Below are 26,318 nucleotides of genomic sequence, written 5' to 3'. Positions count from 1 at the left end.
TTTTATAATAATATTTTACCTTTTTAATGACACTGAATGGTTAGTTCATGTAAAATGCTAAAACCAAGATTTTTTTTTTGTAAAATAAATGTACAAATAAAATTTACCAGAAGGCTGTCAAATCAAAATGTCAATATTTGTCAATTTTAGATAAAAATGCACATTTGAATGCTTAAATGAGCATTACAATTTTGGATGTGTGACAAGCACTAAATATGATTTGCATTTTCGGGCTAAAACTAGGGTTGCCAACTTTCTAATAGCCAAATACGGGACATTCCAGCTTTAAAGGGGCACTTCGTAAAAAAAAAAAAAAAATAAAAATTACTATGTCTTGGACTTATACTGACACCTAGTGGCCTTGATGCAGCATCATTCAAACACAATAGTCTTCCGTTACTGATGACATTTGTAGAAATTCACTATTCACAGTAAACCAGAATTAATTAAGTCCCTGATTGAAAGTGTCTAACAACATGGCGGTTACTGAGATTGAGAGAGTAGTATCTGGCTGGTCATGTGGTCTTAACATGGCGTCCCAATGAGGAGACCTCCATGTTGAACAGATTTTATAAGGTTACTGAAAGTAAATTTGAAACCAGTTGATACAATCATGAGCATTCACATGAGAAGACGACTCCAGACTGGAAACTTCATCTCATGTGAAGGCTCATGATTGTATTAATTTGTTTCAAAATTACTATTCATATCTTTAGAAGTAAAACTTCTTTGAGGAAATTGTTTTTACTGAGTGCCCCTTTAAATACGGGACTTTTGTTCTCAGTGGGGATCCAGCGGGAGACACTGTGCAACGATTAAAGAGGTCCACCTACAGCTTGTTTACATGAGAAAACAATAAACAGCGCGGACAGTCACAAAAACGCGTACGGTATGAACAGCCCATAATAAGCTTAAAATGAAAACCGTGTTAATACAGTGACCAGGAAGAAACAAATTCCTACCAATCTTCACTTTTAATAAACTGCTTTTTGCCTAAAGAACAAAGCTGCTATCAATGGAGATGAGCATTTTCTTCCACAAAATTAAGCTTAAGCTTTTTCTGTTTTTTTTTAAAGCTCAACGAACCGGCTTTCCATTTAAAATTGGGCTCATCAGTTTGTAGTCCGTATATGACTGTGTTAAAAATTAATATATATCACTAAAGAATCATTTTGGCCTTCCAGGGCCACTGTCTCAGTACAAGTCTTAGCACCGTTTTAAATAATCATGCATTATAATGGAAAGTGTATTTCTCCTTGGAATAAAGTGTGCTTGTTTTGGCAGTAAATAGTGTTTATTACATGGGAAATGTAAGAAAAGTACATAAAGCTTTTTAACTAAACTTGTACTTTATTGTACTTTTGTTCTTGTTGCAGTTTTTCTGTTATTTAGCAGTCTCTTCCAGAACAAGCACTGACTTGTGGTGCAATATAATGTCATGTCATGAATTACTGGTTATTTTGGAATCACAGTGGTGAGAAACAATCAACATGCACTCAAATGCAATGTGTTTGACCAAATTCCCCCCAGCCGCTTCTGTCAAGTGTGTCGTCAGTTTAATGTTTAACAGCCAATATATCAACTCGAACAATGTTTGTTTCAGGTCCATTTCTCTGGGTTTGTGAAACATTTTTAGCAATTTGGGTGCGAGACGCTGATGTGGGACAAACGGCATCCTATATGGATTTCATACGGAGCTCAATTTTGTTGCATCAAATACAGGATGATTCCAAGTCCGTATAGCTGCAAGCCGGAGATCTCCAAAAGAAGGGAGGGTTACTCCAAAAGAGGGTTGCACCAACTCTAAAAGGGGGCGTCACTTACACACGGTTAAGGTTAGAGAAAGGGTCAGGTTTGGGGCTCCCGCCCCTTTTTGGATCTCTACCTGCAGCTTTATCCTTCTCTGATTCCATATTATTTGGGACGGTTGGCAACCCTAGCTAAAACAGACGCAGGTGTCTTGAGGCTCATTTTAAAGGTTAAATTTACTTTTAAAGTGTTAGTTCACCCAAAAATGAAAATTCTCATCATTTGCTCACCCTCATGCCATCCCAGATGTATGTGACTTTCTGTCTTCTGCTGAACAAAAAGATTTTTAGAAGAATATTTCAGCTCTGTAGGTCTACACAATGCAAGTGGATGGTGATTAGCACTTTAAAACTCCAAAAAGCACAGACAATCATAGTAAAAGCAATCCAGACGACTGGTTAAATTGATGTATTCTAAAGCGATACGATTGCTTTGGGTGACAAACAGACCAATATTTAAGTTTTCACTATACTTGTTTACTTCCTGTTGCTCTCCAATGCCTGTCCACAATGGGACTCGGTTCCCTCTGCCTCTCACGTGACGCAAGCATGCTGGCATGTTCACGCGAGAACTGACGTGATGCAACCGGAAGTGCAGCTTGATTTGTTTACAAGAGAACGCTGTTCACAAGCTTTATTGGTTTAGCTTTTATTTGAACTTGCTAGTGCGCTTGCGTCACGCGAGAGGCAGAGGGAACGGAGTCCCGTTGTGGACAGGCAAAGGAGAGCGACTGGAAGTAAACGGTTATAGTGAAAACGACTTGAATATTGATTTGTTTCTCACCCTAAGTGATTGTATCGCTTTAAAAGACATAAATTTAACCACTGGAGTCATATGGATTACTTGTATGCTGCATTTATGTGCTTTTTGGAGCTTCAAAGTTCGGTTCTCAATTCACATGCATTGTATGGACCTACAGAGCTGAAATATTCGTAATCTTTGTGTTACGCTGAAGAAAAAGTCATTCACATCTGGGATGGCGTGAGGTTAAGTAAATGTGAGTCTTCATTTTTCGGTCAACTATCCCTTTAAATTAACACACCGTCTAAAAATGCATCGTTACTGCACGAGACACTGAAAAAAAAAAACCACGCATTGAGACACATTGCAATGGTCAAAGACACCCATCTAAAAAACTTTTTTTTTTTTTTGTGCCATCTTGTGACGTACAAGATGATGTTGATTTAAAAATCAGATGTCTTTTACATTCCCCCTCTACCTGAAATAATGTCTTCTTAAAATTTGAATATAATTCAACTGAATACAATTAAAAACATTTCTCAGCCCTGTTGACCGCCATACTAAATAGTTACACCACAAAGTATTTTTCAAAGTACACAATCATTTCTATGTTCCAAATGCAGTTCTATGGAGGCACATGCATTTTAAACTTATGGCTATCCTTTTGTCATTTTAAGAAAAATAAGTTTTACTATGCTAATTCAATGGTGTGCAAGTGAGGTATTGTGTGTTGTGTATTAAGTACTGTGTGTTTCCTCAGGTAGTGCTTGTTCTTTGCTACTTGGGTTTTAAAAAAGGTGCCCTAGTTCCTGATTTGAACACAAAGACAAAGGTGAGCATTTACTACTGACTGACTTTGTTTAATGTAGCAGATCATCTGATCATCTCTCTCTCTCTCTCTCAGTTGATGATGGCATCCATGTTTAATTTTGTAAAAGCTGACACTGATGGACTGTTTTTAGAGGAAGGACTAGACAAGTTTCTGACCAAAGAGTGTAAGTAGCAACATTACCACATTTGTTAACCATGTATTCCCTTGTCTATTCATTGTGCAATTAAGAACTTCATATAATTGACTGTATCGATACATCTGCATTTCCAAGAGTGAACTGAATAATGTTAAAAGAATGTAATGAATGAATTTAGTCTTTGCTGGTCTATTAACCATTTTTCTCTCGCTCTAGCGGTCATAAATTTTTCCACCTCCAGCTCTGAGAGTGGTTGCTGCTCGCCAGACTATACTCATGAGTCTCCAGTCTACGGCCGGTTTCAAAGGCGCTTCTCTCTGGCTTTCAGCTCAGATGGGTAGGTCTTGTAGACCCTGTTTACACCTGCGTCTCTGGTGATCTGATCACATGTGGTCAGGCAGGGTCTCTGATTTAATGCCTTAATCACTGTGTTAGTGCATGATAAAAAAACCACAAAAAGACAAAGTGTGAAACTTTGCATTGTTCCTCCCAATTATACTTTCATTTAATCTACTGTAAGTGCAAACATGATGATTAGAACAGAGTTCTCAGTTATTTTAGTGTTATTTAACAGATTTAGTTATCTTATTTTTTAAACTTTTTTTCCAATCAGATATTTTTTTTTTTTTTTTCCACATATCCCAGCTAAGCTGGGGTCAGAGTGCAGGGTCAGCCATGATACAGTGCCCCTGGAGCAGATAGGGTCAAGGGCCCAACAGTGGCATTTTGGCGGTGCTGGGGCTTGAACCCCAAACTTCTGATCAGTAACCCAGAGCCTTAACCGCTGAGCCACTGCTTAACCCTCTGGGGTTTGAGGGTGTTTTTGGGCCCTGGAGAAGTTTTGACATGCCTTGACATTTTTTTCAGATGCTTAAAAACATATTAATCCTAAAGTGTGATAACACTGTATTCAGCACAAATGGAGCTATAATAATATGTGAGCAACATGTATGTACATGTTTGTATTTTTGAGAAAATAACGTTTATGCATGGGTTTTGAAAAAACAAATTGTAAGTCACTGAAATAAGGCCATATAACATACTAAACATTTGTTCACAAGACTTTTGAGAACTGGATCTTGTAGCCTAGAGTTTTTGCTTCAACATGTGAAAACCATCTTGATCACTCATTCATACAAAACAATATAGTCATTTAACTTTTGTAAGACACTTTTAGTGTTAGAAAGGCCATATGTGAGGAGGCGTGAATGATCATGAATATTGATGATTCACACCTGAGGAGACAAAGACCCCTCCCCTGGGAACAGAATAAAATGTAATATCTGATATAGGGCATATACACCATATAAAAAAATTTCAGGATTCTCTGATGAATAGAAAGTTCAAAATAACAGCATTTATCTGAAATAGAAAGCTTTTGTAACATTATAAATGTCTTTACTGTCACTTTTGATCAATATAATGCATCCTTGCTGAATAAAAGTATTAATTTCTTTCCAAAACAAAATTCTTACTGACCCCAAACTCTTGAATGGTAGTGTATAATGTTACAAACGCTTTCTATTTCAGATAAATGTTGTTATTTTGAACTTTCTATTCATCAAAGAATCCTGAAAATATTTTATATATTGTGTATATGCCCTATATCAGATATTACAGCAAATCAGCATATTTGAATGATTTCTGAAGGATCATGTGACACTGATGACTGGAGTAATGATGCTGAAAATTCAGCTTTACATCACAGGAATAAATTGCATTAAAAAAAAAAAATATATATGATTAAACTTGCCTTTGGGGGCGTTTACGATTTGCATTGATCGCCTCAGCACATTACCGTATGAATAGCGCCCTCTGTGCATGGGTGTGATCGCATTAGTGATAATGAGCTGAGCCAGGAGAAACTGTACATTGCTTTGTTTCATACAGATTACATTGCAGGAGAATGTTTTAAATTTGAGTTTTTATTTAAAAGTAGACATTTTAAGCTTTCTTTAGGCATACGTTTCATGTTTGTGTGATAAGTATTCATGGAGTTTCAGTTCATTTTTGTGACGTTTTTCGGAAAGATGCTCGCGGAGACAGAGACGGCTGAAAGCACACCCTGTTTATTTTCTTTATTTTACAAAAGCACACTTTTGTTATTGTGAGTGCACACAAATAAAAGTCAACCCTTTATAGTTTCTAATGATGTCTTACACACATCTGTACGCCCAAAAATGACGGAGTATTTTAAGTTGTTTCCGCTGTTATGTGGAAAAAATCCAGCAGAACACTCCGGCGCGTCCGTCGACCCATGAGGGTTAAACTTGTTTTTGCGCAGTGGTTGATTGACAGGTAAGGGGTGTAGGGCCTCAACTAACAATTATTTTAAGCAACTAATCAAACGATTATTATATTGATTACTCGACTATTCGGGTGGATTATTGGAATGATTAATCATCTTAACCGATAATTTTTTTGAGTTGAGGTCGTATTAAATTTGCTATTTTTTTGCTATGAGTGTTTTTGTCTTGTTTTCTAAAAATCCTTAAAACAAGATTCATTCACACAAGAAGCAACATATTATATATTTAGACTCGCTTTCAGAGAAAATATCTTGAATATAAGTTTTTTTTTTTTTTCTCACTTCTGCTAGTGCAGTAAAGAGAAAATACTTATTTAAGATAATTAACATTCTTTGAATTATTTTTTTTTTATTATCTTCTGCAGGATAGCTCCAAGTAAATATACTGATGAGACAAAACACTGACCACCTCCCTAAAATGCTGTTGGTCCTCTGCGTGCCACCAAAACAGCGCCGACCCGCAGAGGCATGGTCTCTGCAAGACCACTGAAAGTGTCCTGTGGTATCTGGCACAAAACATTAGCAGCAGATCCTTCAAGTCCTGTAAGCTGCGAGGTGGAGCCGCTGTGGATCGGACTTGTTGGTCCAGCACATCCCACAGATGCTCAATTGAGATCGGATTGAGATCTGGGGAATTTCGAGGCCAATTTTGTTCCTCAAACCATTACGAAACAATGTGTGCAGTGTGGCAGGGCGCATTTTTCTGCTGAAAGAGGCCACTGCCATCAGGGAATACCATTGCCATGAAAGGGTGTACGTGGTCTGCAGTGATGTTTGGGTAGATGGCACGTGTCGTCCACATGAATGGCAGGACCCAGGGTTTGCCATAGGTGTAAATTGGATGTTTCATCACAATACGATCTTATATTGATTCTCTTGGCCTGCGATCCAATATTTGCAAATACTTCAAAGTCTGCCGCGATAAGATTTTGATTCGATCAAATTTAGCCTATTTTACACAATTAAAAAATGTTTTGCCCTTAAGTGCAACCAAAATATTATTTAAATATTTTGAGCTCTCAAAGTGCAAATTTAGTATCAACTTTGGGACATCCACAACAAAATAAGGTACTTCAGATGTTGAAAAATATTATACAGATAATAATATAAAAAATATCACACACAAGTGATTATCAATCATTTGATTACAGCTTATTTTTCAGTTTAATCCAATTCCAAGTACTTGCATACCAATGATTTGTTTCCAAATATGCAGGCTATCTGCAGTTTTCTTGGCTACAACTTCAGCAGTTGTAATGAGAAATTCTGTTAGTTAACTGGGATAAATGTTAGTAAGGGTGTTGATGTGTAGATGTGTAAAGTCTTATAATGATGCTAGTGCTGGGCAGCAGGTGATTTCTCTTTCCCTCATTAGTGCTGTTCAGAATGTCGGTGCTGTCAAGACGTTTCACATGATGGTTGAACTGCTCCATGGTACTTCAAAATAACAAATTCTCATGTAAAATTTAAATAGGTCACATGCGCAACTGTCAATGGAAGCCCGAATTAATCGCACATGTGAGCCGCTCTGCGGCTTAAGGAGCACCTGGTTGATGCGCTCGCACTGATCCTGTCACAGGAGCTTGCATTTCGCGGGAAGCCCGGTTGACGTGTGCGCATGGATAGCAGAGCACAATTTGGCTTTAAGGACCCCGCGCATATCCGTGTCCCACGTGAAAAGTGTATTTGGCGCTCATTTAGTGAAATGAATCTAATAAGGTTGCTTCATCACCTGACAGAAATGCGTACGGACGTGGCTGACATGAGTATTAAAATAAAAGTACATCTTAAAATGTCTGTATCGATATTTACGTGTTGTATCGAGAACATTGGATCATTGGTTATTGTATCGCTGCATCGATCCAGATCGATGAATCGTTACATCCCTAGTTTCCCAGCAGAACATTGCCAGAGCATCACACTCCCACCACCGGCTTGTCATATTCCAACAGTTCATCCTGATGCCATCACTTCCCCATGTAAACGGAGCACATGTACACAGCCGACCACATGATGTAAAAGAAAATGGGACTCATCAGACCAGGTGTCCACTTCTCCAAGGTCCAGTTCCGATGCTCGTGTGCCCATTGTAGGTGCTTTCGACGGTGCTTCCCACAACCCTTGTCGTTTCAGAGATGCTCTGACTCAGTCGTCTGGCCAAAACAATTTGGCTCTTGTCAAAAGTCTCTCTTCCACCATCGGGCTGAAAAGTTCTGACCACGGAGAGGAATGGTTACAGTAGCTTTTCCACCTGGGCACAATTCAGAACGGCACGATTAGAAACCGTTCTCGGCCCGGAATTCTCAGCACGGTTAAACAACCATGCTCAACTGTGCTGGTGGAATGCCTGTAGTGACACTCACATGGTCCTTAAACTCATGCGTTACCAAGGTAATGACTGACGCATTTCTTGTGTACATTCGAAGTCTGTTTTCAGCACTAGAATGGTTTCGCAACAAGAACAGTTCGGCCCGATGGTGGAAGAGGCTAAAGTCGCTTAGGTCTTTACTCCAGCCCATTTCTCCTGCATTCAACACATTGACTATGAGGAATGATTGTTCGATTACCATCTAAACTACCCAGACCTTGACATGTGGCCTTGTTAGATGATCAACGTTATTCACTTCACCTGTGAGTGGTCATAATGTTTTGGCTCATCTGTGTATATTATGATTCAATACTTTTGCCAGCCGTCACATTACCATCCGAAACTGCGGCAAACTGATCATTTTTCATGTGACTCATAAAAGTGGCCCTGACTGCACAAAGAAGCCAGTTTCTGAGTTGTTGCTTATTTACATCACCCGCTTCCTTATTTGAACTTTAAGGATGCATTAAAGATATAGCGCTGGGATGTTTACTTTTAGACGCTGGTTCTGACATGCAAGTTTTGCTCCAGCGGAACGCCAGCTTTGCTTTATTTCACGACAACCCTGCTTCTGTTTTTACTTATTCCTTCATACTTTGCGACCTACATCACCTTAAGCTGTTTGGAAAGTTTGTATTGCACCTGGACTGTGAGCTGTGTTTTCTTTCTCTCCTCCATGCACTCTAGCTGAAGTCCTCCTCACGTGCATCATTACAGTTTCATAGGATATCATGTTGCATTTGATGAGGTCAAACGACTATTACAGTTTTTACTGTCAATGTTGTTGATAACGTCAAGTAATTGTTTTATCCTTAAAGGGATGGTGCTTCTCTACTGTCCTAGAAGCTTCAGGATGGATTAGAGTTTACACCTCAAATGCAATGTGGTCACATGCGTTTTTGACTACCTTCGTATGTGTTTTGATTGGAGCACAAATAATTTTGGACTCAGTTTATATCTGAATTTAGTGCTGACCACTTGTGATTGGATCACTTGAAACGCATCATAATACCAGGTGAAAATGTGGTCATAGAGAACCCTGTTGTCTTGCTCTACGGAGTTTAATGCAATATAAATAACACCTGCTTTTAATGAGTTCTGGCTGTTTGTCACATGGTCAAATTTTGTCAGTCACTTTTTATTCCTATATTCATATTAAACTGGGTAGCTCATTCTAATCATACTTTTATAATTTTTCATCGTAGAATAATGGAAAAGTCTTAAACTAAGAAATAACACAAATGGAATATAGGCAATATGCACTGTAAAAAAATTAAGGCACAATCTTTAGTAGGGTTGTCCCTATTTTTTGTAATCTGATGAATATTCTGATGATTAAGAGCAATCTGATAAATTTCAGTGACTTAATTAGTAACATTGCTGATTTAATATTTAGTTATTGTATAGTGTTGTAGAGGTGAAGTCATGTTTGGCTAAAATGTGTTAATTAGCCTGTGTTTTGATTGTAGTTGCGTTTGAATGACGACGACGACGACAACAAAATGATTGTGCAAACAATATCTAAAGCCAACAGAGATCCAATGAGGATCTATAATATAAAAATGTGTATTCCTGCTGACAGACATTTTTCATTTAGTTAAATGCGATTTATACCCATTTCAGTTTAGAACTCCAATATGGGAAAACAGGCCATGGAAATAAAATATTTATTCTTTTTGGAAACTGTCTGGCCACCAATCACATTTGAGGATGAGTTGTATTCAATGTTGAAACAATTTTATGGAGATATAATGCCATTTTATTAAGGTGTGTTTTTTTTATTTATTAACCATTAACATACAGTATTGTCATTCAGAGATGCATGTTTTCACTCTTGCATTGAGCTTCAGCAGATGCGGGCATTGTTGCGCTTGTGCTACATCTCATTGCGCTTTGACTGACAGCACACTGAGCTGTGGCTCTGTTCAGTAAATAAAGTTGTCTGAATTTCCACATTGAGTTTTACCTGTGATAATGGCTATAAACTAAGAAATTATCAGAAGTAGGGCATTGTGAACTATTACAAACTTCCATGTAAATCAGATTTCATGAAAAACTAGATTTCATGATTAAGTTTGCATTTACAATTAAATGGTAAATAATTTAGTTACAACAAAGCAACGAAGGGCTTAACTTCTCCAGCTTCTGGACGCAGCAGCGCAAATCGCATGTGCTCTTCCTTTTGAACTTATCATACTGTGTCCAGCAGTACACTTTTGGATTTTCATGAAGTTTATCCTGAGATGCTTTTTAAACAGTATTAAAGGAGTTCCCTTTGAAATATATGCCATTAGGATTTGAACTTGAATTTAGGACTTGAATTACATTTCAAACCTTAAATTCAAATGTATGTGGCACGAATTCAGATTGTTAAATTCAGATTAAATTTGTTAAAACACTGATTCAAGTTTTATATTCCGATTCGGGTAAATTTGATAAAGACATCGAGGATACTCGGAGCATTCGAGCCTTTATGTAATCAAACTCCTCCTTCCCAATGTAGTTCAGTTCACATTTAGAAAAGGAAGGGTCCACTGTGAGAGAGTGCCAATGTGGGATCATGGCTGAACAAGAGCCACCACCTCTCTCTTGTGTAAGTTACTTGTTCTGCCCTGATGCAAACAGGGGATACGTTAATCTCTGCTGCTGTTTCACGAGCCTAACAGCTACCATTTAAGTTGATACTAGACTGCCAAGTAAGGAGTAGTAAGTAAGGTCTAGATATGTGGAAATATTAGATATGTGCCAACAAACATTCTAGCTACCTAACTCCCTTTTACTAGTATAGTACACAGATTTAGTGTACTTTATGCCACAAGAGTTATGGGTGCCATCAAAATCGTACACCAAATGTTTTGGTGAAACGTTTTTGCTGACCGACCTACCAATCCAGACCTGACTAATGTTAAGGTAACATTAGCTTCACAGTTGCCATGATTTGGACATCTACACTCGAGGCACTTCCAACATACCGTCTAAACTTGAAAAATGATAAGTAGAGTTTACTATCTAGCAAATTTGACATTACACAGAAGGTCATTGGCTTGCAAAACACGGCAAACGTTAGCTAACTGCCTTTTGGAACCTGTGGCAAACATTTATCTGATAAATATTAATTTAATGCATCAACAGCTTGTTTACCAATCACACTAATTACTTCTAGATTTTGCATCAGGGCAGAATGCGTAACTTACGCTAGAGAGAGGTGGTGGCTCTCGTTCAGCCATGATCCCACGTTGGCACCATTTCACAGCGGACACATCCTTTTCGAACTGTGAGCTTTGATTACGTACAGGCTCGATTGCTCTGAGTACCCCGGATGTCTTCGTTAAATTTACCTGAATCAGTGTATTAAAAAAAAAAATGTAATCTGAATTTAACGATCTGAATTCGTGCCACGTACATTTGAATTTCAGGTTTGACGTAATTAAAGTAAACATGTTCAAATCCCGAAGACACAATTAATTCCATAGTTCCCATGTGTGCTGGACACTTGACACTTTTACATCCACAATCTCCAGCTCTCCAGCGCAGGACACAATGAGTATGCCACAGTTTCCATTGAAGAATCTTGGAAAAAATCTAGCTCTTGCGAAAGAAGTATGGGACAAAATGGAGAAGAAACTGGCCAATCAAGTCGACACCATCTTGCAGAAAGGTCATATACACCCACCCATGCCATCTAACGTTACCTTTATTTTATTTTTCATGCTTCTGGAATAAATCGGGTTATTGGTGATCTATCTGAGCTGTATAGTTCAGTTTGGTTTATTTCTCTCACACAGAGAGTCTGATCTCCCAGCTGCAGCATAGGGTGGAGTGTCTGCTGCAGGATCGGGGAGAGTTAAAGAATGAACATAAAGTCCTGCAGCTCCAGCTGAAGAATGAGAGGTGAGGTGCAATAAGGACAGATCATAAGATGGGGCATTTTCAAACCAAAATTGTTTTCTTCATACAACAGTGGAAGTGATTAATTATGTGATGTGGTTGCGCTACAACCATTCATTGTTTTGTGTTGTGGATTCTTGGCTTTTTCTATCTATTCAACCATCGCAATGTGAAGAACACGACAGACACTTGTCTCATATCTTGTCACCCAATTTAATAAATAGTATACTATGAATTCAGTTAGTTTGCAAAGCGCAACGCTACGTGCTACAACCGTGTGCAACATTTCTCCAATTTTCGTGAGCTAATTCGAAGTGCAAAACACAAGTGGGCATGGGTGGGAGTGTTTGCACAATCTGTGGGTGTATTGAATGTTAATGATGTGCCACAAAGTGCAATATACTATTTTCCTGAGAAATGGTAAATTACCAGAGGGTGTATAAATGGTCTGCGAAACTTGGAGAGATGCTAAACCTCAGTCTAAGGGTTCAACCTGTTTCTAATGATGATTTCTGGCTTGTGGCTAAACTTTCTCTACAGAGTTCAAGAGGTTCTGAAGCATTGCCAAGACTTGCAAATCGACTACTCTCAAAAAGAGAAAAAGATTGGTACTCTTGCTGCTCAGGTGAGATGCTGTTTTCTCTTTCCTTTCTCTCTAATTCTGCTTTAACTAAGTAGCAGTTGACCGATATTGGTTTTACCGATTTATCAGCTTAGATTGCTTCTTTTTTTTTTTACTACCGGCAATCAGAAAATTACTAATGGATTTTGAAAAGTATCAGCCAATTAATATTTAATAGGCCGTTTTTCACCTTTTGTTATCATATTGGCAAAACCCACTGTCACTCGACCTCTACTATTAAGTCATTCAAATTCCTCTGTCTCTCGTCCCATCGGGTGCCAAACATCTTTGTTCAGCTGGCAAAAGGTGAGGAGGAAGTAGCAAGTTTGTACTGGCTCCTGAAACAATTGACCCTTTTTCGACTCTGAAATTGCCTGCATCTGTTTGTGAAATTGCTATTTTTATTGGATTGTAAATTACTCTAACCCTTTTAAAGCTAAACTTGTTTCTGCACTAATTTTGATTACTTTCAAACTTTTTATTTTTCCGGTGTGAAAAACGTAAACAGACATCGGCAGATCTGACTCTTACACTTGCTCAGCTTCAGGACACTATTTCCCACCTTGAGAAAGAAAAGGCAAATATTGAGGCATTGCTGGATGAGGAGAAAGGCTCTTTTGAAAAGGAAACCACAAGACTTCAGATGGTCGTGTCTGATCTGGAGCAATCCATCAGCTGTATCTGTTTGGAGAAAGAAGCACAGATAGCTGCTCTGGAAAGTGGTGTTTCTCGGCTGCAACAGGTGGAAGTTCAGTTGACAGCTAAGATCAAAATCTCTGCAGACCTCTTCCAACAGAGAGGGGAGCTAGAGGGGAAGATTGCCTTTTTCGACAAGATAGTTAAATGTGTGCATACTGAGATCCAGGGCTTGGAAATTGAGCAGGCATCTCAACAGGATGCCCTGAATGCACTCATGCTTGACTTGCAGAGTTCCCAGACCACCCTTCAGAAATATGAGAAGCTGGAAGACCATCAGAAAGTGGTAGTGAATGAATCCCTGAAAAAAGAGGCATATGCAAAGCGGCAGGAAATTGATGAGAATCTGCAGGCCATTGGAGACCTTCAGGGGCAAATTAGTATCCTCAGACAGGAGAAAATGGAGGAAGAGGACAAAGTTAGTCAGGCAATGACCAAAATTGAGGAACTGTCGGAGGAAATATCCTTGAAGGACGGAGAAATCAGAAATCTGAGGAATGAGAACGTCTTCCTAGACACTGAGCTGAAGCTTGTGAAGGAGCAAAGCATTGAAAGAAATGAATTGATCCAGTCCAAACGCAAAGAGCACGAGAGCACTGTTAAGAAACTTCAGCAAGAGCTTCACTCTGCTTCTATGACTGCATCAGAAAAACAGAAGGAAAAAATTGATCTGTTAGTTGAGGTAACATCTCTTAAAGAGCAGATCTGCCATTACAATAAAAATGAACCGCTGAAACAAAAGGAGCTATCTGTTTTAGAGGCAGAACACAACGTGCTGAAAGAAAACTTGGCTTCTCTTCAGAACCAGTTGGTTGAGGTCACCACTACAGCTTCACAGAAGGAATCTGAGCTTATCTCGCTTCAGCAGGAGCTTTGCCATCAAGAAACCCTGAGAGAAAAGGCTCAGGATCTTGAGAGAGCCAGGCATGAAGAGTTTGAGAGAAAGGTGAGTGAGCTTCAGGCCAAAATCCTAGAGTTTTCCACTATTGCCTCTGGAAGGAAAGCTAAAATAAGTTCTCTTCAAGATGAGATGAAAGATCAAGAATTGAGATTCCAGAAATGTATTGCTGATCTGGAGTTAAAGGTGGAGAAACAAAGTGACTCCATCCTTGCTCTTAAAAATGTTTCCCAAACATGGGAGCGGCAAAGTAATGAACTTCTGGAGAAGCTGAAGAAGGTGTCAGAAAAATTATGTCAAGAAAACATTCGAAAACTGAAGCTGGTGGAGGCTCAGGAGAAGAACAAGTCTCTTGAGCAGTCCCTTGAGTTCAGCAAGAGAGAAGTCAAAGCTCTGGAGACAGAGCTGACATTGGCTTGTGTGAAATCAGACCAGGTGAAGACCGAGAAGAAGCTTTCAGCTAAAGTGAAAAGATTGAAGACTGAGGTTAGTTTGCAACATGATGATTTAGTCTTATTTCCCCTTTCCTTATTAAGTTGAGCCTACAGTCTACTTCAATGAATATTGCGAGTTCACTACAAGTTAAGTTTAATCTACAGCATTTGTGGCATAATGTTGAGTACCACAAATAATTTCCACTCGTCCCTCCTTTGGCTTTTTCTTTTTTAAAAAAAATATAAAATAAAAATAAAATTTTGGACAAAAAGTTGTCGAGTGTTTAAAACATGAGGTCTGGCTCTTACACATACTGACAGAGGTGTCTACATCAGCTTTATTTGTTTGGAGACATTAGAGCAAAATAGATTGGTAAAGTTTGTCAAGACAAACCTTGATGTCAGCTTGTATGAAAAAGCCATGTCTGAAAGTTTAAACTAGTTGTGTTTTTTTTTTTTTTTTATAGATAAATCTACAGAGAGATAGAGAGACCAACTTAAAGCAGATTAAAGGCCTTTTGTGCTCTTGTTTACATTTTAGTTTTCAACAGTTGTAGTTTAATGAGCATTCAATGAGTTTGAAATCCAAATAATCAAATATTTTGTTAATGTGTCTCGGTCTGATCGGTTTAAGTGTTTTTTTTCGTCATTTGTTGTGTGCGACTGGTTATGTGAGGTTTTGTGACGATAAGACGTGCCCTTCAAGTGGTGTCGGAAATATCGTAATAACGAGTTCCAAGCACATGAATGACCAGGCGAAGTCTGGTCACAAAAGGTGTTGGCACAAACGAACACAACACAAGGTTAAGTTTGGCGTTTTTCTGTATTTTGTTTCCCACTTGAATGCGTGACTTGTCGTAATAACGACTGCTCGACTCAGAGGTAAGTGCTTTCCAGATCCATTTGAGAAAAAAATGGAAAAAAATCAGATATGTCCACATCACTTGCAGTTTGAACAGTCAGTCTAAAAACATCATATGTGAGAATCTGATTTCACCTGCAGAGTAAACAAAGCATCTTTGTGCTTGGGAATTTGATGAGTTTAATTTGATGAATTTGATGCTTTGTTTTAGATAAGACATAGTGAAGTAAAGGAGTCATTCACTTCAAATTCTGCCCAATCTCATCACAAACTGGCTACCCACCACTCAAGGCCCATCTCCATGAACCTCTCCAAGGAAAAAGCTGCCACAACTTTACCTAAAACAGACAAACTTCAAGGTCAGCCTGGATGTTGCGATAGTGCTGTGCACACCATTGGCCCCTCCAAATGGCCTTATGTTTTATAGAAGAAATGTTGTATGTAGAGAAAATTAAGCAGGAACCTCTGCAGAACATCACTAGACCTCTGTTAGACTTTGTTTCAAAAAATTGTGGCATTGTGCAGTGGTGTAGAATGAAATGTATGTTTGTTTTGTAGCCACCAGTATGTACTGTATTGGTGCGGAGAATGAGCCCGAGCATGATGACCATGACTGGATGCGCATTGCTGAACTCCAGTCGCGAAACAAAGCTTGTCTGCCTCACATGAAGAGCAGTTACCCACTAGAGTCCACGGTATGTGTGGAATAGTTAGCTAGCATATTCATTTGTCTGTTTTTATTCTGCTGCTCTTTGTGAAGTGAACCATCACCTAGTAAAGTGCACAAACCATCCCTACGTGGTCTTGTAGTGATGCAGGTTCGAGTCAGGCCTGTGTCATGTCAAGTCCAATTCTCCCTTCTCTCTACCCATTGTTTCCCATCTTGCTTTTTTACCTTGTTTGCTTAACTGTAATCAAACTCTTCACCTGTGCCTACTTTAGCCCCATCTGGGACGTCCCTCGTTAACAATAACGGATGAAGACCTTAGGATGGGTGACCCAGATGAGACTATTCGACGTGCATCCAAGATTCCAGATCAGCGCATGGAATCTTTGAACTCCCGAAATTTCTCTTTGGCGCCTGGAGCAAGTTCAAGCCAGGGTCTTGCACAGTCCCAGCCCCAGCGCTCCAGCATGTTACGTGGTCGGATCCGATCCAGCATAAGAAATACCTCAAATGTGTGTGCATCAGAAAATGCAAACAGCCCATTTGCTTCCAAACGCCCTCAATCACAGCTGCAAGGCCCTGGCACACCTGAGGTACGAGAAAACAAGAATGGGATACTACACCCCCTATTGATTCCATTCTCGGATGTAAATTAATTTATAGAAATATAAATTATTTGATTCACTTGATTCGATTTTGACATTTTCGTTGAGATTTTTCAGCAGCTGCTAGACTGTCGTTTCCACAGGCGAAGAAGTTGGCAAGCTGCTTCTCTCGGTCAATGACATCTAAAGGCAGACACACCAACACTCAAAACAGACTTCCAAACTCTCCGGTAAGATACCGGATGTCATGTACCTTACTATTCAGTGAAATCGAAATAACCATACGTCTCGAGGAGCTCGCAAAATCTGATCCCAAATCTTGGGATTTGCTCAAAAGCAAAAGAGCTTCAAACATTATCTAAAGAACATTAAAAAAAAATTTTTAGCTTAAGTAAACATGTCATAAATATTCGTCTCTCCTTTTAATCTCTAGTCTGAGCGAAGGACATCTGTTATGTTCACTGTTCTAAATACTCCAAAGACCAGCACTCGTGGTGACCGAAGACTGCAGCGAGGTCTCAAAAATCTGCATAACGGCACCCGCAAATCTCCAGTTCTGGACTCAACTCTGAGAATGTCGCCCTGCAACAAGTCTCCTAAATCTTCCTATACCATAAAGGTATAAAAAGCACAGAGTACACCGATTGCAACTGCGTGTCTGGGTTCTTGTGATCAGCAGATTTCAATGATAGAGAGTGGGCAATGCTGTAGTTTTAGTCTAGTGTCTAGTAATGTTTAATATGTACAGATATTATAAATGGATACTTATGGTTTACAGTGAATAAATATATGTAGGTTCTTTCTGAACTATTGGCAAAACCGATTTTAACTCATTTCAGTAAGCCTCTGATTTAGTCATACATGCAACTAATTAATGAATTCACATCCTCACATTTAACATCTCTAAAGCCAGAGAAATGTGCCTTTTTATAAAAATAAAACTACCATCAGACTTGCAGTATGCATCTTTAATGCTTAAATTATTGGTCCACATACAGTAGTAAATAATATTTTTACTTCAATATCATTGTATTCAAACTTAAAACAGCCGGTCTCAACTGAGCAAGTCACTTACTACATTCAAAATTTGTCCTGTTAGATAATACATGGTAGTATAAGATAGTCATTAGCGAATGCACTTTGGAATATGCCCCTTGAAAAGCTGAAATATACCAACAGCAGCTGCGGGGAAATTGGATCTTACTAGAGCAGATTCAATAACAATGACTGTGATCTGTGAAATAGCGTTATTTGTAAACTCCTCTGGCTACGTCCACATTAATCCGAATACATTTCAAAACTACTTTTTCATTTTCGAAACACTCTTTACCACGCTGCCATTTTAAAGCGTTTTCCAAAAGTTGCTCGTCCACACTAAAACGTTTGAAAGTGCTTAAATACCCTTGCTGCGAATGCGAGAAATCGCTGTTTCGTGTACGGGCTGAAACGCAATTGTCCACGTGTTTTGTCGCCGGACAGCAATTCGGAGTAAACTTTGTGTCGCCTAATGAAGGAATGCATTGTCAAGGTCACACAAAGTAACATTTATCTTTTAACAATGCTCTCAAAGTGAATAACAGGCACAATAACACCGCTACATGGGCCGCCATCTTGATTGTTTTGGGTTGACTGTGTCAAATGACAACAAATACATCATTTTCTCCTTCCCCGTCCACACTGCAATGCAAAGACAGCTATTTCAAATGTATCCACTTGGGAGAGAGTTTTTGGAAAAGCTCAGTTTTTGCTGTCAAAAACGACAACATTTTATTCAGGTCTGTCTGAGTGCTGAACGCTGGTTGGAATAGTGCGGAACCTTTGCGACGTTTCCGGAGTCAATTACACTGACCACAAACGCGCACACAACAGCGATTCCGTGATGCATTTTCCTCGTGTCTTATTCCAGACAAGTGGGATGAAGTATCATTATGTGTGCATTCTCGTTTTGCTTTTAGCACTGAGACGTTATCTGGAAGTGCTTTTCAAGCGGAGTTCAAAGCAGCAAATCATGTGAATGCAGCTGCACGATTGCTGTAGCAAAGTGGATTGCCACTGTTAATATTGTGGAGGATGAGAGTTTAAGAGATTTAATGCCCATTGCAATGAAAATGCAAAATAATGAGACTAGATATTTTAATTAGTAAACCTTCCACCTTAGACTTTGCAAAACACTTTGTTACTTAAATTGGTGCTATTTTAGTGCATTTCTGTCTTTTATACTGTGGAAGGCTTTGTTTGGAAAATGTTAATAAAACATTGTTACTTATCGTTTTCTTTTCTAAGAAGGAACTAAATGTAATTTGATGGGAAAAGTGTATATACGAGTCAAATCCAGCACTTTCAAAATCTGTGATTAATCGCGATTTATTGTAATCGACTGACAGCATTAGTAAGATGTATTTGCTGTATGTGTGTTTAGGGAGAAAAGTTGACCCACTGTGATGACCATCAACACTGAAGTTTTAAACTGTATGTATCTGCTGGTTTATGGGGCAGTTATGTTTCTCTGGAGGTGTCTCACCTGTAAATGGGCTGATTTAACTCACCCTCTGGGTTGAGTTCACTGGTTTAAACCGGCTTTAAGAGTTCTGTATATGTCTGGTGGTGGAATCTCACTGATGTAGGGTCAGATCTCACTGTATCTCTGATCATCTCACCTGCAAATGATTTTGTTTCTCAACTGCACTCTAGATCTAGAAGAATGTCCAGAGCATTTACCTTTTCTTTTTGTATATAGTGCAATTTCTGTAATCACACTCAAAGTGTGAGTTAATTCATTTTAATGGATTGAAGATACTTTCTGACCTCTCTCTCTTTCTACAGATGACGTTAAGAATTAATTTGGGACTTCACAATTGGGATTCCACCACATAAATGTATTTTATTTTAGTAATCTAATTATAGTAATCCTTCTCTATTTCCAAAAATAAGTGTTTTAAAATAATATTTTTAAATAAAGGAGATTTGTAATAAAGGAAATTTTGCATTAAGGCGTCCGTTTTATTGGGAGTTCATTATTCCTGCTAAATCATTACCCCCCCCCATTTATTTAGAAGGGAGCTGGAAAACTCTTGTCTGTATTTGCTTGTTTTGTTCGGTTAAACCAATTTTCAGTTCAAGCACCACCCTTGTTGTTTCATTGAATATCTTAGCTTCTGAGTGGACTAGAAGCTCAATTTAAGTGTCATTTGAAAGCCAGGATGCTCTCCTTTTGTAATCAATAGTTGAGAACATATTTTTCTGATGATATGCTTTTCTTTCTGGATGGCATATTTTGTTCTGGTCATCTAAGATATAACATTGGATTATTCAGTCAAGCAAGCTCAGACAAGTAAAAAAAGGCTTCCTAAGATAAAAGCAGATATAAATATTTGAGCCATTTTCGGGCTTAAAGCAGCAGTTATCGGAGCATAAGAGACGTTTGTATTTGATGACTTACAAAAATCATATTTCATTTTGTGATTCTTTTGAGAGTCTTTCGAACTGTGGTATTAAGGCAACAAAATTAACTGAACAGTCATATTTCTGAAAGTGAGAGCTTTAATTTGATACATGACTTTTGTGCATTTAGTTGCTATGTGAAGGATTTTTATTTAACTATTTTTACCCCAGTACCTCTGGGGGGGGGGGGCGCTAATTTTCACGAATGATTTTAGGTAACAAATGCAGAACTGATGGTTATCTCCGATTCTAAGCATATGCCTGACTTATGTGTACGGAGACTTCAACGTTTTAAGCGTAAACTTTTTTTCGCGATATAACACCGGTGGGCCCGTAGAGCTTTAAGGGGTAAGGTCTAGGGAAATGGCAGTATATGCAAGCCTTGAAATTACCTCTGCTTTCAAAAGGAGAATCCTTCAGTTTAAAGATAAATCTCTTTGAAGCCATTGAGCTTTCTATTGGTTTTTCTATAATTAGTAAAAAATTTAAATCGCATTTTTTTTATTTTATTTTATTTTTGTAACCACTACAAAGTGACCGTCTATTTTTTTTATTGGAATATGTCATATTGGAATCTACACATTGCTTAACATTAATTCACATTTGTGCACAATTAAGATGAAACCCAGAAGCATTGGAAAAAATGTACGAATATCGAGCTAAAGGGATCTGGGCAGAGTTTTGCAAAAAATAATTTCCTTTCTAGCAACTCTCTTCATTAGATAAGTTGTCTGGGTGTTTGGATGACAAGAATGCAATAGTGGAAATATCATCTTCAGCTTTTTTTTTTTTTTTTTTTTTTTTTGGCTACATTTACTACAATACTTTCTAAAAAAAAAAAAAAATTGCCTATTTCACATTTAAGCGGCTCTTATTTTTTTTTTTTTTACCATAATCAGAAGAAAAACCATATTGATTTGTATCGCTTTGTGATCAGTCATTAGGGTAGATAAAATATTAGTGTCCAATGCGGAAGGTCTATCAAGAGCTTCATATATCTTCTCTGTAGTGGATTGTCCCAAGTCATCATGTTCTCTACTAGATAAACTATTATTCCATATAAAATTGTAAAACAAACCACAAAATCAAAAAGGGGTCTTAATTGTATTAATGATGGAGGATTGAACGTTGCTGACTTTACGCTGTTCAACCATGTTATAAATTTGAATAGGTTAAAAAGATATATAAAAAAAAAATGTGACTCTGTGGAATATTTTCCCTAATTTTATTTTTGAAAAACTGGGTGGTATTTTTCTTGCGTTGCCCTTTTTCAGTTAATAAGCTACCTGTTAAGTTATCAAACTTTCACAAACAAGCTTTGTTGTCATGGTTAATTTACAAACATAATTGTTCATCCCATCGGTGCTTTGTGGAATAATCACAACATTACTTATAGAAATTAATCTTTATTTTTTGAGAAATGGTCTTCAAATAGTACTTACACTGTTAGTCAGTTATTAGATGACCAGGCCAGTTATACTCCTTTCTAGATTTTTTTAAAAAAAAAGTATTTTGGGGCTTCACCAAAAGAGTATAAAATTATAGCAAAGGTCATCACTAGTGGTATCAAAACTCTTCTGAAAGGATTGCAAATTTCTAAATCCATGTCTTGAAACAATACTGTTTCACTAGAAGGAATTTGTGTTACTAATGACAAGTTTAACAATTGTTTTGTTCGCAATCTTCTTAATAGAAGGTTTATTCCAGCATCTTCCTTTCAATAGATGGCATTATTTGAGATTATTGTACTCTGGTCTGGTCTCTTCCCCACAAGTATTTATTAACTAATAAGATTAAAGAAGTAACATTTAAAATATTGCACAAATGTTATCCCTGTAATAGTAAACTTTCAAAATACTGTGGAGAAAAAAATTTACTCTCTGTGATCAAGAGACGATTGAACATCTTTTTTGTGAATGTGTTTATATTAAAATATTTTGGAATGAGTTTGGATGTTCTCGCCTTAGTAGGTCCCCGGTTACTCGCCTCAATCCAGGTGGTGGAGGTCCTTAAAATTAAGCATGGTAAGCATAGTTTCTGCTAAAATATTGTATTAATACTACAATAAAACTGTGGTATCTTGGTAATAAATTGGTATTAATATTTTCTAATTCTTGTTTTGAAGTTTCCGAACTGTGCCGATGATGCATGAGTCTTTGCTATGTGCTGCTTCGGGCACATTGGGTGGGAAATGTTTCGAGCTAAGAACTGTTTTCATAGAACAGTAAGTTTTCTTCCTTCAGGGGGCGTTTGACGGCTCAAACAGCTGAATCCTCCATTGAGATGCATTCAGATCTAAAGATGTTTTTGGTCTTGTTTGAGGCATTTATTCACAAAGAAGTTTAACCGTTTAAGCCTGTTGAAAATAGACACATTTGCCTCGCGCTTTAATAGTTAATTCATCATGCTCATGACTTTATTTTATTTCATCTGCTGTTTATATTTATCTTAATGTAGTGATGTTTCAGTGCTCAAAAGAGAGCATGAATCAGTCTGCATTCATAACATCTCTTAAACACTATTGGGAGTCAGAAATCATTGCTTTCATGTTTGAGAAGTAGCTTTACTTTCTTTACTGCAGAGGTCATTTACATTCAATAGCACTTTGTCTTTCCAACTTCAGGGGAAAAATAATTGTACCACACAGACACATGCATTTGCATACAAAAGTGCCATTATTTGTTTTTGTGGTCGATTGCATGCGAGTATCCCAAACTAATAAGGAAACCTGTCCAGATCTGTATGCGAGTCAATGGATGTGTATAATTCTGAATTGCACAACACTAGACAGGACTGCATGCAACACGGGCACAGTGGAATATTTTCCATGTGTTGTCCTTTCCAAAGGCTCTTACATTACAAAACACTGTTATTAAGAAGTGTTTAACCTTGTAGAATGCATAACACAGACCTTTAATTAATGGACTTTCTAAATTAAGTGTCACGAAACTTTGATTCATATGTGTTCATTTTTAAATGTGTATGAAGTACTTATCTGTTAAACATTATTTAATGTTTATGACTCTTAATGAACGTTATTAAAGAGGTTACTCAAAAGTGATAAGTTCAGATATAATAGTGTGTTTAAAGAGTAAAATAATCATTTGCAGATGCCTGCACGCACAATCCTGGAGTGCCCGTGATTCATTATGCTCTAAAGGGGAGTTATTTGAAGCTGATGTGTGTAATTTCTACACCACCAAACAGAATTGCACGCCCCCTCTTGTGCTGTTGAACTAATAGATAGTCCCGCCCCCAACTCACACCATTGGTTGATTCAGGGTTGTGTCGGGCTGGGATGCTTTTCCCAAAAGCATCGTTTGCGAACTATGGTTGCAAGTTTCATCATTACCAGCATAGTTCAACGATTTGATGTTTCCCGAAACCGTAGTTCTAACGAACATTTGCAAACAGCGTTGCAAAGTTGTGTATTTGGAACTACAGCTCTCCACCTGTGGTTAAAAGCATAGTTCTTTGTTAGTTTGTGGTGGCGACATGGGCGTGTCCAGGATTGTTTGCCAGGGGTGGCATGCAGTAAGTTCGTTTGATGGGAGGGGTTGTGCAGTGTTGTCTTGTAGATGATTCCATCTGACCGGGGGGATTTGTCTCCTGAGGCGGAACGTTGTTATGGACCATGCATGACACGGACTGTTTTAGTGATTCGAGTTGGAGTGGCAAGTGGTGTGGCAAACGTCATTTTTAGGGTGGCAGCTGCCACCCGTGCCATCCTTCTGGCCCCGCCCCTGGGTGTCGTCATCATTAATTTCGTTGTGGCTGGGGTGTGTTCTGTTCAGGGATATTGCCCCTATTCCTTTCAAATACTTTACCATCCACTTTGACAGCTTTGGAAGGCTTAAATATGCCCAAATAAATGAACAATAATTGTAGAAATATACACATGTCTGATTTCTGTATGGGATTACATGTCTAAGTGGTTTTGTATTTACATTTATGCATTTGGCAGACACTTTTATCCAATGTGACTTACAGTGTCCTTATTACAGGGACAATCCCCCTGGAGCAATCTGGAGTTAAGTGCCTTGCTCAAGGACACAATGGTGGTGGTTGTGGGGATTGAACCAGCAACCATTTTGCTTACCAGTTCAGTGCTTTAGTCCACTACACCACCACCACCACTATTTATTGTGTCATGTTCACAGGAGTAGAATATAATAGAATATGGAATATTCTCAATAGGCTTTATTATTGAAAACAAATTTATGCTTCTTGTTTGCAGTAGACTTTCAGTTAATGTTTGCAGTGAAAAAAACACCAAGGTAGGCAATTACACAAAATGTTTAACACAAGTTATGTCAGTCAGATGAAATAATAGAAAATACAGGAACCAAATTATATTTTAAAAAAAAAAAGTCAACAAACATTAAGAATTAAATGTTCTCTGACGTCTGCTCCTGCAGGATGCATTCTGCCTTAATGTGGGTTCAGAGGATCATCAGCAGCAGCATCATCATCTTCATCATCAGCACCAGCATGACCCCCAGCTTCCTCAGGAAGTTGAAAATTGTTGTGTGACTGCAATGTTGTGGAGAAGTGCTGTAACCACTACAACAGCACAGCTTTTGCAGGGGTTCAGCTTCAGGACTTGCTTATGCAGCGAAAACATTTCCACCTCTCCATTATAGAATGTGTCCTTCCATGGGCCTGATTGAACCTTTCTCTGCAATGGTGGTTGGATGATGCACAGGTGTCAAGAGGATATCTAATGTCTCCCAACAGCCTGCTATCACCAAAGCCACCCTCTTCAGCCACCTGGAAAATTGTAGAATTGGCCCACACAAAGAGTCATGTGTGCTTCCAGGCCATTTTGCCACTGTCATTGAAGATCCCCTGGTGATCACACACTACTTGAACATTAATGGCTGGATAGCCCTTCCTTCAAATGTACAAGGGCTCACTCACCATGGGACTTGCCACTGGGAGGCAAGTCCAGGGTGCCATCGATGACACCAATCACTGTTGGGATGTTGGTAATACTATGGAACTGTTGATTAGCCAGCTGGATTTTTTGAGGAGTTTTGGGGAAAGTCAGTGCGGTGTTCATAAGCTGTAACAGCAAAGGTGTTACTGCTGTCTTGATGACCGAAGACTTGCTGAGCCACAGGCAATCACCTACCACCTCCATAAAACCTCCCACAGCACAATAATGCAGTGTAGCTAAGAACTGCACTGCTGGACTTAAGGCATAGTTTCTTCTTGTGGCCCTCTGAAGGTGTGGTTTCACAACCTGCAGCAATTCAAGGATCTTGGTCCTTGGAACCTGGAATTTTCTTATGTCGTCATCAGATAGAGGGGTGGGGTGAAGTGGGGTAATATTTGTCCTTATGTAGGCATTTATATACCCTGCCTGACTTCTGCGTCACCTTCTGTGCTTAAGCTGTGATTCTTTGTAAAGCTGCCATTGTTGAGCATTTGATACACACATATATACTGTATTTATTAGGAGAATCATTAATACACCTGCTACGGATGCACCTGAGGAATGGATAGAAACACCTTGGTGGCTAATAATCATCTAAATTAACTATTATTAAATAATTGTATTCATCTGTCAATGGGTTTTGGTTTTAAAATAGGCTGTTTTCATGCTGTGGCTTGGGAAAAATGAAAAGGCCTCTCTTGAGAATTGTCTGAGGATTTAAATAAAGGATGTGTTTTGTGTTCATGTTCGGCTTATATTATCATGGTGTTTATCTTGTGTATTGAGAAAATCTTTACGTAGTAAACTTTAGTTACTTGACTGTTGTAGTGCATGTGATGGTGTGTCACCACTGCAAAACAATAACGGTTTATATTTTATGCCATACATAGGATTTATAATCACATTATTCTGGTAGTTGATAATGAAGTAATGACATTGCATGGCATGATTGACACAATAATTGCTTACATTTTGATCTGGCAATCCAATGCTACTGGGATGCATCAAGTCACAAGTATCCCCTAGCGAAATTGTGCTCATTTCCATGTGTTAAACTACTGAATGAATTCCC

At 38.4% G+C, this 26,318-nt stretch overlaps 1 protein-coding gene across 1 annotated transcript; it reads left to right on the top strand.

The window, feature by feature from the left end:
• The first annotated feature begins 3,368 nt into the window (after window positions 1-3,368).
• On the top strand, window positions 3,369-26,003 carry LOC127422582 (nuclear mitotic apparatus protein 1-like). The gene is made up of 14 exons (XM_051666232.1): window positions 3,369-3,382; window positions 3,455-3,545; window positions 3,735-3,855; window positions 11,716-11,852; window positions 11,980-12,085; window positions 12,623-12,707; window positions 13,213-14,784; window positions 15,806-15,953; window positions 16,153-16,289; window positions 16,537-16,854; window positions 17,010-17,096; window positions 17,300-17,485; window positions 24,545-24,584; window positions 24,726-26,003. Exons 2-13 carry the CDS (start codon window positions 3,458-3,460, stop codon window positions 24,545-24,547), a joined length of 2,988 nt encoding a protein of 995 aa, XP_051522192.1. The 5' UTR covers window positions 3,369-3,382; window positions 3,455-3,457; the 3' UTR covers window positions 24,548-24,584; window positions 24,726-26,003.
• Window positions 26,004-26,318: the final 315 nt, after the last annotated feature.

The sequence above is a fragment of the Myxocyprinus asiaticus genome, chromosome 31 (assembly GCF_019703515.2).
Source record: "Myxocyprinus asiaticus isolate MX2 ecotype Aquarium Trade chromosome 31, UBuf_Myxa_2, whole genome shotgun sequence".
Lineage (NCBI taxonomy): Eukaryota > Metazoa > Chordata > Actinopteri > Cypriniformes > Catostomidae > Myxocyprinus > Myxocyprinus asiaticus.
This window is presented reverse-complemented; position numbering and strand designations above follow the sequence as displayed.

Bases quoted from the DNA above. Each gene is read 5' to 3' on its own strand.
- LOC127422582 (XM_051666232.1), top strand. From the start codon at position 3,458: ATGATGGCATCCATGTTTAATTTTGTAAAAGCTGACACTGATGGACTG. The intron at 11,853-11,979 runs GTCATATACACC...TCTCTCACACAG, and splicing joins CGACACCATCTTGCAGAAAG to AGAGTCTGATCTCCCAGCTG. The intron at 12,708-13,212 runs GTGAGATGCTGT...AAACGTAAACAG, and splicing joins TTGGTACTCTTGCTGCTCAG to ACATCGGCAGATCTGACTCT.